General features: G+C 41.8%; 1 protein-coding gene across 3 annotated transcripts in view; it reads left to right on the forward strand.

Annotated features, from left to right (window-relative positions):
• atp8b5b (ATPase phospholipid transporting 8B5b) overlaps window positions 1-15254 on the forward strand; it is a 269633-nt gene that overhangs the window by 151065 nt on the left and 103314 nt on the right. For all 3 annotated transcript variants that reach the window (XM_043688030.1, XM_043688038.1, XM_043688048.1), the window contains one exon: window positions 11158-11366. In XM_043688030.1, the coding sequence (XP_043543965.1) occupies window positions 11158-11366 (209 nt within the window). The remainder of the gene's footprint in view (window positions 1-11157; window positions 11367-15254) is intronic.

Here is a 15254-nt window from a genome sequence, read left to right on the forward strand (position 1 = left end):
TATAGGACTGGTGTTAGGGGTAGGTTCTTCACTCAGCGAGTCGTTAGTTCATGGAATGCCCTGCGAGTAACAGTGGTGGACTCTCCCTCTTTATGGGCATTTAAGAGGGCATTGGATAGGTATATGGAGGATAGTGGGTTAGTGTAGTTTAGGTGGGCTTGGATCGGCGCAACATCGAGGGCCCAAGGGCCTGTACTGCGCTGTATTCTTCTATGTTCTATGTTCTAACCCACCTGGTGCTCACCTTCCACCTTGCCAACTTTCGCATAAACTAAATCATCTGCTGACATTTCTGCCACCTCCAAACGGACCCCACTGCCAGGAATATATTTCCCTCCCCAGCCCTTTCTGCCTTCCGCAAAGACCGTTCCCTCCGTGACTACCTGGTCAGGTCCACACCCCCCAACAACTCACCCTCCCGTCCTGGCACCTTCCCCTGCCACCACAGGAATTGCAAAACCTGCGCCCACACCTCCTCCCTCACCTCCACCCAAGGCCCCAAAGGAGCCTTCCACATTCATCAAAGTTTCACCTGCACATCCACCAATATCATTTATTGTATCCATTGCTCCCGATGCGGTCTCCTCTACGTTTGGGAGACTGGATGCCTCCTAGCAGAGCACTTTAGGGAACATCTCTGGGACACCCACACCAATCAACCACACCGCCCTGTGGCCCAACATTTCAACTCCCACTCCCACTGAGCCGAGGACATGGAGGTCCTGAGCCTCCTTCACGCCTGGAGGAAGAACGCCTCATCTTCCGCCTCGGAACACTTTAACCCCAGGGCATCAATGTGGACTTCACCAGTTTCCTCATTGCTCCTTCTCCCACCTCACCTCCAGTTCCAAACTTCCAGCTCAGCACTGTCCCCATGACCTGTCCTACCGGCCTATCTTCCTTTCTACCTATCCACTCCACCTTCCTCTCTGACCGATCATCTTCATCCTACCCCCATTCACCCATTGTACTCTTTGCTACCTTCTCCCACCCTCCTCCCTGACCTATCACCTCCATCCCCATCCCCATTCATCTATTGTACTCTATGCTACTTTCTCCCCACCCCCACCGTCCTCTCATTTATCTCTCCACCCTTCAAGCACTCTGCCTGTATTCCTGAAGAAGGGCTTTTGCTCGAAACATCGATTTTCCTGCTGCTCGGATGCTGCCTGAACTGCTGTGCTTTTCCAGCACCAGAGCTGAAAATGTGTTGCTGGAAAAGCGCAGCAAGTCAGGCAGCATCCAAGGAGCAGGAGAATCGACGTTTCGGGCATGAGCCCTTCTTCAGGAATCCTGAAGGGTGAAAGAAGTCTCTTCCGGAGTTTTACAGAAAGTGAGCAAGAACTTTTTGGAATTGGGAAACAAGGTGGGGTTGGGGTTGCCTTTGTCCTTGCAAAATGGGGAGATAATTGTCACAATAGTTCAACATTTACAATTGCCAGAATGGCTAAAATTCAATTGCAAATGAAGCTGCTTGAATTAGAGGCAATGGTCAAGGAAAAAGAAAGTGACAAAAGAAAAAGTAAAAGGAAGAAAAGCCCTGGCAGAAGAAAAACAAAGAGAGAGAGAGAGAATGGGAAAAAGAGAGATTTTTTTGAACTTTAGAGGTTGGAGCTGAAAACTCAAAATCGACCTAAAATGATAGGTGTAGAGGTGAAGCGTAGGAGTAGTGATGAGGATAGTGATTGCAGCCAAAGATCTGGTGGGGACTGTTTAAATATGCCCAAGCATTCCTAGGTTCAACGAGATGGATGCAGAAGCCTTTCTCGTTTCATTTGAGAAAGTAGCTAAACAAATGAAATGGCTGATGACCATGTGGTTATTGTTGATCCAATAACAATTGGTAGGTAGAGATAGTGAGGTATTTGCATCTCTATCAGAGGAAGTATCTGGGGTGTATGATGAGGTGATGAGATGAAAAAAGCTAACTTAAGTGCAAATGAGCTAGTACCAGGAATAGAGTCATAGAGATGGACAGCATGGAAACAGACCCTTCGGTCCAACCCGTCCATGTCGAACAGATATCCGAACCCAATCTAGTCCAACCTGCCAGCATGCAGCCCATATCCCTCCAAACCCTTCCTATTCATAGACCCATCCAAATGCCTTTTAAATGTTGCCAGCCTCCACCACTTCCTCGGGCAGCTCATTCCATACACGTACCACCCTCTGTGTGAAAAAGTTGCCCCTTAGGTCTCTTTTACATTTTTCCCCTCTCACCCTAAACCTATGCCCTCTAGTTTTGGACTCCCCGACCTCAGGGAAAAGACTTTGTCTATATATTCTATCCATGCCCTGCATGATTTTGTAAACCTCGATAAGGTCACCCCTCAACCTCCGACGCTGCAGGAAAAACAGCCCCAGCCCATTCAACCTCTCCCGAAGCTCAAATCCTCCAACCCTGGCAACATCCTTGTAAATCTTTTCTGAACCTTTTCAAGTTTCACAACATCTTTCCGACAGGAAGGAGATCAGAATTGCACGCAATATTCCAACAGTGGCCTAACCAATGTCCTGTACAGCTGCAACATGACCTCCCAACTCCTGTACTCAGTACTCTGACCAATAAAAGAAAGCATACCAAACGTCTTCTTCACTATCCTATCTACCTGCAACTCCACTTTCAAGGATATGTGAACCTGCCCTCCAAGGTCTCTTTGTTCAGCAACACTCCATAAGACCTCATCATTGAGTGTATAAGTCCTGCTAAGATTTGCTTTCCCAAAATGCAGCACCTCACATTTATCTGAATTAAACTCCACCTGTCACTTCTCAGCCCATTGGCCCATCTGATCAAGATCTTGTTGTAATCTGAGGTAACCTTCTTCACTGTCCACGACACCTCCAATTTTGGTGTCATCTGCAAAGTTACTAACTGTACCTCTTATGCTCACATCCAAATCATCATGACGAAAAGTAGTGTACCCAGCACCGATCCTTGTGGCACTCCACTGGTCACAGGCCTCCAGTCTGAAAAACAATCCTCCACCACCACCCTCTGTCTTCTACCTTTGAGTCAGTTATGTATCCAAACGGCTAGTTCTCCCTGTATTCAGTCTCCCATGGGGAACCTTGTTGAACGCCTTACTGAAGTCCACATAGATCACACCTACCGCTCTTCCCTCATCAATCTTTTTTGTTACTTCTTCAAAAAACTCAATCAAGTTTGTGAGAAATGATTTCCCTCGCATAAAGCCATGTTGACTATCCCTAATCAGTCCTTGCCTTTCCAAATACATGTACATCCTGTCCCTCAGGATTCCCTCCAACAACTTGCCCACCACCGATGTCAGGCTCACTGGTCTATAGTTCCCTGGCTTGTCCTTACCACCCTTCTTAAACAGTGGCACCACGTTAGCCAACCTCCTGATTTCCGGCACCTCACCTGTGACTATTGATGATACAAGTATCTCAGCAAGAGTCCCAGCAATCACTTCCCCAGCTTCCCACAGAGTTCTAGGATACACATGATCAGGTCCTGGGGATTTATCCACCTTTATGCATTTCAAGACATCCAGCACTTCCTCCTCTGTAATATGGACATTTTACAAGGTGTCACCATCTATTTCCCTACATTCTATATCTTCCATATCCTTTTCCACAGTAAATACTGATGCAAAATACATGTTTAATATCTCCCCTATTTTCTGCGGCTCCACATAAAGGCCGCCTTGCTGATCTTTGAGGGGCCCTATCCTCTCCCTAGTTACCCTTTTGTCCTTAATGTATTTGTAAACACCCTTTGGATTCTCCTTAATTCTATTTGCCAAAGCTATCTCATGTTCCCTTTTTGCCCTCCTGCTTTCCCTCTTAAGTATACTCCTACTGCCTTTATGCTCTTCTAAGGATGCACTTTATCTCCCCTGTCTCTACCTTACAAATGCTTCCTTCTTTTTCTTAACCAAACCCTCAATTTCTTTAGTCATCCAATATCCCCCATACCTACCAACCTTTCCTTTCACCCTAACAGGAATATACTTTCTCTGGATTCTCGTTATCTCATTCCTGAAGACTTCTCATTATCCAGCTGTCCCTTTACCTGCGAACATCTGCCCCCAAATCAGCTTTTGAAAGTTCTTGCCTAATACCGTCAAAATTGGCGTTTCTCCAATTTAGAACTTCAACTTTTAGATCTGGTCTATCCTTTTCCATCACTATTTTAAATCTAATGGAATTATGGTCGCTGGCCCCAAAGTGGTCCCCCACTGACACCTCAGTCACCTGCCCTGCCTTATTTCCCAAGAGTGGGTCAAGTTTTGCACCTTCTCCAGTAGTACATCCACATACTGAATCAGAAATTTTTCTGGTACACACTTAAAAAAATTTCCTCTTCATCTGTACCCTTAACACTATGACAGTCCCAGTCTATGTTTGGAAAGTTAAAATCCCCTCCCATAACCACCCTATTATTCTTATGGATAGCTGAGATCTCATTACAAGTTTGTTTCTCAATTTCCCTCTGACTATTAGGGGGTCTATAATACAATCCCAATAAAGTGATCATCTCCTTCTTATTTCTCAATTCCTCCCAAATAATTTCCCTGGATGTATTTCCGGGAATATCCTCCCTCAGCACAGCTGTAATGCTATCCCTTATCAAAAAGGCCACTCCTCCTCCTCTCTTGCCTCCCTTTCTATCCTTCTTGTTGAATTTGTATCCTGGAACATTTAAGCTGCCAGTCCTGCCCATCCTTGAGCCATGTTTCTGCCAGTCCCATGTTCCTAACCATGCCCTGAGTTCATCTGCCTTCCCCGTTAGGCCCCTTGCATTGAAATAAATGCAGTTTAATTTATTAGTCCTACCTTGTCCCTGCCTGCCCTGACTGTTTGACTCTCTTCTGTTCTCAACTGTACCAGTCTCAGACTGATCTCTTTCCTGACTATTTCCCTGGGTCCCACGCCCCACCTTACTAGTTTAAATCCTCCTGAGCACCTCTCGCAAATCTCCCTGCCAGTGTATTAGTCCCCTTCCAATTTAGGTGCAATCCGTCCTTGTGCAGATCACTTCTGCCCCAAAAGAGATTCCAATGATCCAAAAATGTGAATCCTTCTCCCATTCACCAGCTGCTCAGCCATTCATTCATCTGCTCTATCCTCGTATTCCTGCCCTCACTAGCTCGTAGCACTGGGAGTATTCCAGATATTATTACTCTTGAGGACCTCCTTTATAAATTTCTGCCTAATTCTCTGTAATCACACTTCAGAATCTCAGTCTTTTTGCTTCCTATGTCATTGGTTCCAATGTGGACAATGACCTCTTGTTGGCCCCTCTTCCCCATTGAAAACATTCTGCACCCTCTCTGAGACATCCTTGATCCTGGCACCAGGAAGCAACACACCATTCTGATTTTTCGCTGCTGGCCACAGAAACATCTGTCTGTACCTTAGACTAGAGAATCCTCTCACACAATTGATCTCTTGGAACCCGACGTACCCCTCGTTGCACTAGAGCCAGTCTCAATACCAGAAACCTGGCTGTTTGTGCTACGAGACAATGTTTTAGGAATCTAAGGAGGAAACCTGGTCAGATGTACATAGAGTTTGAAAGGATCAAACAAAGTAACTTTAATAGGTGGATAAAAGCATTGAAAATAAATTAAACATATGATGCTCTTGGAGAGACAATTATTTTGGAAGAGTTTAAAAATTCAGTTCCTGAAGTAGCAAGAACTCCGTGGAAGAGCGGAGTTAAAACTGTAAGTTAATAGTGGAAATGGCAGATTGGTTCAGAGTTGGTTCAGAAATCAAAGTTTGGCTTCTGACATCAACTTGGATCTGTGAGGGATAGAAATTGTGGAAAAGATAAATCCTCAGGTGGTAAAGGATAAGGAGATCTCATTGAAGATAATGAGGATAGTTTATCTCACAGTAAAAAAGAAACACATGAGGGGAAAAGAGAAGTTAAAAAGCTCAGGTACTTTCATTGTAATAAAGTAAGCCACATGAAGTCGCAGTGTTGGTGGTTTTAGAAAAAGCAGTGGAAACACAAATGTGGGAAAATAGCGTAAGCCAGTGAGCTTTGTTGAAGTGGTAAAGGAAAGCATAGTGGAAGCTAACAAGCTGCAGAAGAATGTACAACCTGATCAAGAGTTGGTTGAAAAGAAAGTGCGAGATCTCTTTAAAGAATTTGCTTGCATGGGTGGGGTTTACTCATGTGTGCCAGGAAGTGCAAGTAAAGAAATTTAAAATTAAAGAGATATGGGAACAAGTCAGTCTTTTATGGTGAGAGTTCAAAATATACGTAATTCAGAAGGAGTGTTGTCAGAAAAGGTGGTGATATTTGGAATTCATGGTGAGAAGAATAGTGATCCATTATATAAAGTGAGGTTGGAGAGTCTGGTGAAAAGTGGTGAAGTTGTGGTATGAATAATAGAGAAATTCTTGATTTAGAAATACAATTTATCCTTGGTAATGTTATAGCTCGATCACAGGTGGGAGTGATGACAACTGTGGTTGAAAAGACAGTGGAAAATCAGGCAACTAAGGTGTTACAGGAAGTGCATCCTGGGATTTTACCTGACTGTGTGGTAACAAGATCACATAGCTACAGATTGAACCAGGAGGAGAAATCATGGAATAAAGATAAGGAAGTTGAAGAACAATTACCAGAGACTATGTTTGATCAAATTGTTGAGAAAAAACAAGGACAGGTAGAGAACAAGATGAATATTTTTAGTTCAGAGAAGCGAGCTGAATTACAACAGAAGGATGAAACACTAAAGCAATTGTATCAAACAGCATTCACAGAAGTATAATCTGAATAAATCCCAGAATATTACTATCTTAGAAATGAAGTCTTGATGAGAAAACAGAGACTATTACATATTCAGGTGATGAAAAATGGGCAAAAGTTCATCAAGTTTTATTACCAGTGGTTGTAGAAAAGTGGTTTTGTGGGTAGCTCATGAGGTACCTGTGTAAGGTCATTTAGGAGAAAGGAAAGCTCTAGACAAAATGCAAAAACATTTTTTCTTGGCCTGGACTGCACAGATATGTGGTTGATTCTTACCAGATATGTCATACATGTCAGGTAATTGGAAATCTTCAGGCAGTGATAAAACCAGCATTCTTGATATGTATTCTCACATTTTAGGAACATTTTACAATTGTATTAATTGATTGAACAAAGAACAAAGAAAATGTACACCCTCCAAGCCTGTGCTGATCCAAATCCACTGCCTAAACCTGTCACCCAATTCCTAAGGATCTGTATCCCTCTGCTCCCCACCTACTCATGCATCTGTTCAGATGCACCTTAAATGAATCTACCATGCCTGCCTCTAGTACCTCTGCTGGCAACGTGTTCCAGGCACCTACCACCCTTTGTGTAAAGTACTTTCTGTGTACTTAAACTTTTCTCGTCTCACCTTGAATGCGTGACCTCTCGTTATTAAATCCCTCACCCTGGGAAAAAACTTATCTCTATTTACCCTGTCTACACCCTTCATGATTTTGTAGACCTCAATCAGGTCCCCCCTCAGTCTCCTTTTTTCTAATGAAAATAATCTTAACCTACTCAACCTCTCTTCATAGCTAACACCTTTCATACCAGGCAACATCCTCGTAAACCTTCTCTGCACCGTCTCCAAAGTGTCCACATCCTTTTGATAATATGGCAACCAGAACTGTACGCAGTAATCTAGATGCGGCCGATCCAAAGTCTTGTCCAATTTTAACATGACTTGCCAGCTCTTATACTCAGTACCCTGTCCGATGAAGGCAAGCATATCATATGCCTCTTGACCACTCTTTCTACCTATGCAGTTCCCTTCAGGGTACAATGGACCTGAACTCCCAGATCTCTCTGCTCATCAACTTTTGCCAAGGCTCTTCCTACAGTATAGCTCGCTCTCGAATTAGACTTTCCAAAATGAATCACTTCGCATTTGCCCAGATTGCATAGGTTTGACCAGGTTCCACATGGTAAACTGGTTAGCAAGGTTAGATCACATGGAATACAGGGAGAGCTAGCCATTGGCTCAAAGATAGGAGACAGAAGGTAGATGTGGATGGTGGCTTTTTGGACTGGAGGCCTGTGACCAGCATTGTGTTGCAATATTCACTGCTGGATCTGGGTTATTGGGGAGTTTACCAAACCATTGACGAAGAGGGAAGTACTATGATTCCTGGGACTAACTAGCTTATATCGGAATTACGTACCGAATTTTAGCAATGTGGTTGATCCACTGACTGACTTATTGAAAAAGTGTAGAAACTTTCAATGGACGGACAAATCTCAGAAGGCATTTGACAACTTGAAAGCTGAGTTGGCCACTGCTCTGGCATTAGCCACCTAATTACTCAAAGCTATTCAAGGTGACTATCATAGAGTCATCAAGATATACAGCATGGAAACAGACCCTTTGGTCCATGCCGCTGAGATACTCTAACCTTATCTAGTCCCATTTGCCAGCACTCATATCCCTCTAAACTCTTCCTATTCATCTACCCATCCAGATGTCTTTTAAGTGCTGTAATTGTACCAGCCTCCACCACTTCCTCTGGCAGCTCATTCCATACACGTACCAGCCTCTGTGTGAAAACATTGTCCCTTTGGTCCCTTTTATATCTTTCCCCTCTCACCCTGAACCTATGCCCTCTAGTTCTGGACTCCCCCATCCCAGGGAAAATACCTTGTCTGTTTATCCTATCCATGCCCCTCATGATTTTATAAACCACTGTAAGGTCACCCCTCAGTCTCCGGCATTCCAGGGACTATTGATAAAAACTGATGTTGGCATTGGTGCTGTACTTTTTCGAGGAAGTGACAAGAAGATAGAAAGGCCTATTGGGTATTTTTCCAAAAAGCTGAATATTCAGCAACAGAAATATTCCACATCATATTTCACATAAATATGAGATGTTGCATTTTGGAAAAGCAAATCAGGGCAGGATTTATACACTTAACGATAAGATCCTGGGAACTGTTGCTGATGTAAGAGACCTTGCAGCGCAGGTTGATAGTTCCTTGAAAGTGGAATCACAGGTATGTACGATAGTGAAGAATGTGTTTGTTATGCTTGCCTTTATTGGTCAGTGCATTGAGTATGGGAGTTGGGAGGTCATGTTATGGCTGTACAGGACATTGGTTAGGCCACTTTTGGAATGCTGCATGTAATTCTGGTCTCCCTGCTTTAGGAAGAATGTTGTGAAACTTGGAAGGGTTCAGAAACGATTTACAAGGATGTTGCCAGGGTTGGAGGGTTTGAGCTTTAGGGAGAGACTGAATAGATTGGTGCTGTTTTTCCTGGAGTGTCGGATGCTGAGGTTTATTGAGGTTTATAAAATCATGAGGTGCATAGATTGGGTAAGTGGACAATGTATTTTCCCCGGGGATGAGGAGTCCTAAACTAGAAGGCATAGGTTTAAGGTGAGAGGGGAAAGATTTAAAAGGGACCTAAGGGGCAACGTTTTCATGCAGGGCGTGGGTGCATGTATGGAATTGCTGCCAGATGTAGTGGTGGAGGCTGGTGCAATGATAACATTTAAAAGGCAGCTGGATGTGTGTATGAATAGAAAGGGTTCAGAGGGACATTAGCCAAATACTGGCAAATGGGGCTAGGTCAGTTTAGGATATATGGTCACCGTGGATGAGTTGGACTGAAGAGTCTGTTTCTGTGCTGTACATCTCCATGACTCTAATTGAGAAGGAAACATTGAGTTTGGTGTTGGCGTTGTAATGTTTCAACAATTAAGTTGCTCAGGTTGTGTCTTAGACAATTGAATGTACTAAGCATAATCCCTAAACGTTTTGGAAAAAATTAAGGATAAGAATTCCAGGCTGTTTAGTTGGAGCTTATTAATGCAGCCATTTAATTTTAAATTTATATACGTGGCAGGACAAGAAGCAGAATTGCTGACTCATCACGACTTTGATGAGTGGAGATGGAGATGTTTGGTGGTGGGAAGAAATGGATTGTAGTCCATTTCCATTAAATGCTTGCATGCTTAGAGTCAGTGTAATGTATATATATTGTAGTGCATTGATCATGTAAAAGTAAAGGTTTTTAAAAGTGAAGCCATCTCTATATCGATGGTTTTCTTTTAAAAGGTTTGATGCCACTATAGCTTTAAGAGATGTATTTTAGCCTTTTTCTAGGAAGAGAGGTTGAGACATAAGTCAGAGCAATCTGGTCCAAACCAATAAAGTAAACAGTTTGTGAGGCCTTGGTTTTTTCTTTAAGATTGGAACAATAAAAGCAGCATGAATGGGGTGGGGGCAAGCATCCATAGAACTAGGATTTTAGTTTTAGCTTTGGAGGTTTCAAAGCTGCTATACAACTATCCCTGCTACAGCAAAACACTTGTGTTCTCTCTGAAAATTTTCTCTTGATGTTCTTTCCTCCTGGTCTGGAGAAATGTTACATGTGAGACAATCTATTTTACTGAATTTGTTATGGAGGGAATGATTTCTGTGGAATGCTGACAGAGAAGGGGAGGAGAAAGTATGTTTGGTGGTGGCCTCCTGCTGGAGGTGGTGGAAATGGCAGAGAATGACTTGTATCTTCAGAATTGCTTGTTGAAATAGCAAGCAACTGGGAGGTGACAAAATATAACCATACTTCAGTTCCATGTTTTGGCTCACAGACAAATCAATGTGGCCCATGTTTCTTAATGTAACCTAAACATGCTGACAATGAGAAACTAGATGGCTATGCCATGGAAGACAACACGTTTTGACGCTTAAGAAGAATAATTCTAGACTCAACACATTAATCCTCTTTCTCTCCACAGATGCTGCCAGATTGGTTGAGTTTCTCCACCACTTTCTGCCTGTTTCTGATTTCCAGTATCTGCAGTATTTTGCTTTTCATGTTTTGATCTACCTTGTGATTTATTCATCAGTTTATATTATTATTTTTAATTTCTTCATTGACATCTTTAGTTTCATCATGAACAAGATGGGCTGAATGGCCCCATTCTATGCGGTTTAGTTTGTATGGTTCTCTTGTTCTAACTGATGGAAGTATGAGCACTTCAAGTATATGTTAAGAGCATGGCTTATTGTAATGAAATATGTATCATTAAAAGGAAAAGTAAATTTAATAGTATTTTTAAGCAATACCCCAATGGATATTTGTTTCATTTTTAAGGTAAATTGTCAATATTTTAAAGAAAATAAATGATTGATTTTTTGAACTGTGTTTTTTACACTAGCATTGAAGTTATCCGCTTGGGCAGCAGCTTCTACATTGATTGGGATTCCAAAATGTATTACCCAAAGAAGGACACTCCTGCATTAGCACGTACGACAACATTAACTGAGGAGCTTGGACAGATCCAGTATATATTCTCCGATAAAACAGGGACCCTGACACAGAATATCATGATATTCAACAAATGCACAATTAATGGCAAAATGTATGGTAAGGAATTGCAACAAGTTTTTTTTTTACTTTTATTCATTTATATGGACTTTGCTGGTTCAGCCATTGCCATTGGGAAAGTGATGGTGAGCTGCCTTCTTGAACAGGTAGAATCCATTTGGCTTAGGTATACCTCTAATGCTGTTAGGGAGGAAGTGGGGTTGAAAAGTGTGGTGCTGGAAAAACGCAGCAAGCCAGCATCCGAGGAGCAGGAGAATCGACGTTTCGGGCATAAGCCCTTCTTCAGGAAATCCTGAAGAAGGGCTTATGCCCGAAACGTCGATTCTCCTGCTCCTCGGATGCTGCCTGGCCTGCTGTGTTTTTCCCGCACCACACTTTTCAACTCAGGTCTCCAGCATCTGCAGTCCTCACTTTCCCCCTGTTAGGGAGGAAGTTCCAGGATTTCGACCCTGTGACATTAAAGGAGTGGCAATATATTTCCAAGTCAGGATGGTGAATGGCTTCTCTGTCTATTCTATTCAGCCCACTAATGGTTTTGGAAAACCTCTATCAAATCACCTTTTAGTCTTCCTCTCGAAGGAGAAACAGTTCCAACTTCTTCAATCTGTCCTCATAACTGCAGTTTCTCATTCCTTGAATCATTCTTGTAAATTGTTTCTGAAATTCTGTAAATCTTTTTAATGTTTTCACATCTTTCCTATAATATGGTCCAGAGTTGCACAGAATTTTCCAGATCCCTTTTTTCATTTATTCATGGGATGTGAATGTTGCAGGTCTGCCAATATTTATTGTCCTCCATAATTGCTCTTAAAAAGGTTGTCGTGAGGGTCCTTCTTGAATTTCTAGAGTCCATGTTGTGTTAGTAAACCCACAGTGCTATTAGGGAGGGAGTTCCAAGATTTTGATTCAGCAACAGTGAAGGAGCAGTGATACATTTCTAAGCCAGGTTGTTCTGTACCTTGACAGGGAATTTGTAGATGGTACCCTGGTCTTTGTAGTTGGTAGCGGGCACAGATTTAGAAAGTTGAAGGAGCCTTGGTAAGTTGTTACAGTGTGTCATATATAGTACACATTGCTGCTACTGTGTGTCAATGATGAAAGGGTCGAATGTTTAAGTTGATGAATTGGGTGTCAATGCAGTGGGATGCTTTATTGAGCATGAATGGTGGTAAACTTCTTGAGTGTTATGGAATCATAATCTTCCAAGCAAGTCAACAGCATTCCATGTAACCGGACCTTCTTCCTTATAGATGATAGGCAGTTGTTGGGGAAAATGAGTTAATTATATGACAATTTCTGCTAACAGTAACTCCATGATGTTGAAGGTGGAGTATTTAATGATTACAATGTAATTGAATACCAAGAGGGGATGGTTAGGTTATCTCTGGATGGAGATGGTCACTGCCTGGCAATTGTTAGATGTAGATGTTACTTGTCTCTTGACACCCCAAAGCCTGTACTCTCCATATTTATATAAGTAATTCATACCCAATTAACCCTTAATCAGTATTTTAATTCCTGCTCCTTGTTCCATGAGGTCACAGGCATCCCTTTCGATCTTATTAGTTGATTTCATTCTTTTCTTTTTAAGTAAATTAATACATATATTTTACATATAAAATAAAAACAGACAAAACAAAATATACGAAATGACAATGTACAGGTACAGAATCCTTTATCCGAAATGCTTGGGACTAGCTGGTTTTTGGATTTTTTGAATTTCAGAATAAGTGACAGTTCAACGGTGGAATTTTGAAAAATCTTACTGAACAGCAGACTCACAGTGAGTAACAGGCCCTGAGACAGAATTGAGTCCTGCCAGTGCTGGGCCATGCCAGCATCGAGTGACATGCATCGAGTGGGTGTGGAGTTGGGTTAACTGTTGTGTGCCAAACAACCATGTAAATGAGATAAAAACTTCACAAGAAACCTTCGGATTTTGGAGCTTTTCGGATTTTGGGTGTTTGGATAAAGGGTTGTCTACCTGTATTCGTCATAGAGTCATAGAGATGTACAGCTTGTCCATGCCGACCAGCTATCCCAACCCAATCTAGTCCCACCTGCCAGCTATTCCCATTATTTTCTTTGCACATTAAAATTCTAAGTGTCCTTTTTCCATGATGCGCTACAGTTTCTTAGAGCTTGCTACTTCCTTGTAAAACAGTCAAATATCTGACTGCAGTTACCCACCCATTTCAATTTGGAGCTTTGTGTATTCACTAGCATCTGTTTTAAAAATGTGATATTGATCCTTAGTCATTTTTCATTCACATACTTTGTGGAATGTATGTTATTCCATCATGACTTAGTATTTGTGTAGAACTCAATGGGTATTGCTGCTGAATCCCTTACTGAAATTTCTTCCGATATTTTCACTAAGAAAAGCACTATATCTACCACCTCATCAACGACGAGGGTTTCTGTTGCTAAGGTACTTTTTCCTACTCTTTTAATCTTTTTAGCTTCCCAGACTAAAGGGTTACATTTACCTCCTTTTCCTACAAGAAAAATAATAAACACTCCTGTGCTTGAGAACTCATCACAGAGATTTGCATAAGAAGCATCACTGAAAACCAGTTTCATTTTCCTACTATTTCTCAGTAATAAATTTTTTTAAAAACTGCTGTGTTTTTAATTTTTTCAGTGTTTATTTTCCCAAATAATACCTTACACCCTGGGATTTTCCATAGTTGTACTCAACTCTAACACTGGCATCTGGCCTCTTTTGGGTGCCCAAGCAATTTGAGTATGAGCAGCATGGTGGCTCAGTGGTTAGCACTGCTGCTTTGCAGCACCAGGGATCCGGGTTCAATTCCAGCCTTGGGTGACTGTCTGCATGGAGTTTGCACATTCTCCCCTTGTCTATGTGGGTTTCCTCCCACTATCCAAAGATGTGCAGGTCAGGTGAATTGACCATGCTAAATAGTGATAGGTGCATTAGTAGGGAGTAGGGGAATGGGTCTGGGTGGGTTGCTCTTTGGAGGGTCGGTGTGGACTTGTTGGGCTGAAGGGACTGTTTCCACACTGTAGGGAATCTAATCTAATCTTCCCAGGCAAATCCTCAGTGTGTATTCCACAGATTCCCCATGAGCAACTCTCATTTGGAAGAACAACTCTGGGGTGTTATAGCAAAACAGGTGAGAAGCTAGGAATGCTATGTTGAGTAACTCACCTATTTGTCCAACATCTTTTTACTATCGATAAGACGTAGGTCAAGTAGGTGATGCAATACTCTCCATTTGCCGTGAGAGCCAGAATAGATCTGTAAAATGCAAATTACTTGATTAGTTTAGTTTTTTAATGAAGTAAAAGAGAAGTTAGATGAAAGGAAAACAAGGCACACTGTTTATGTGATTTTTTTTGAAAAAGACATTAACTGAGTATCACATTTAAATTTTAAAAATTGAGACTTATAAAACAGAAGGATCATTTTCACTTTGGTTAAAAGGTTGATAGAGATGTAAAAAACAGTGAGTTGTGGTCAATGGTTATTTTCTAATGTGGATGATAGTATGTGCTATTCCCAAAGGTTCAGTGTTGCAATGGCTGCTTTCTTGATGTATAAAATTAAGAGTAAAACTTTAAAATGTGCCAACATTTCTAAGTTTGGTGGTGTTGCTAACATCCAGGGTGACACCAATCAACTGTCATAGGCCATAGTTAGCAGAATTGGCAGTCAAGTTACAAATGGAATTGTAGGGAGAAGTGTGAGGTGATGCACTTTGGTAGAAGAAATATTGACCTGTATTATAAACTAAACTAAATAGTTTAGGATGTAAGCATAAGGAAGTTTGCCTTGTTATGATTCAGGTAGATATCTTTTTTAAAAAAATCAGTTTCCCAAACAACCACCCAAAATTCCTGCAAGAAAATATTTCTCATCTTAAGAAAGCATTGTAACAACCAAAATCAATATAATCAAATCAA

This window comes from Chiloscyllium plagiosum, chromosome 1 (assembly GCF_004010195.1).
Source record: "Chiloscyllium plagiosum isolate BGI_BamShark_2017 chromosome 1, ASM401019v2, whole genome shotgun sequence".
Lineage (NCBI taxonomy): Eukaryota > Metazoa > Chordata > Chondrichthyes > Orectolobiformes > Hemiscylliidae > Chiloscyllium > Chiloscyllium plagiosum.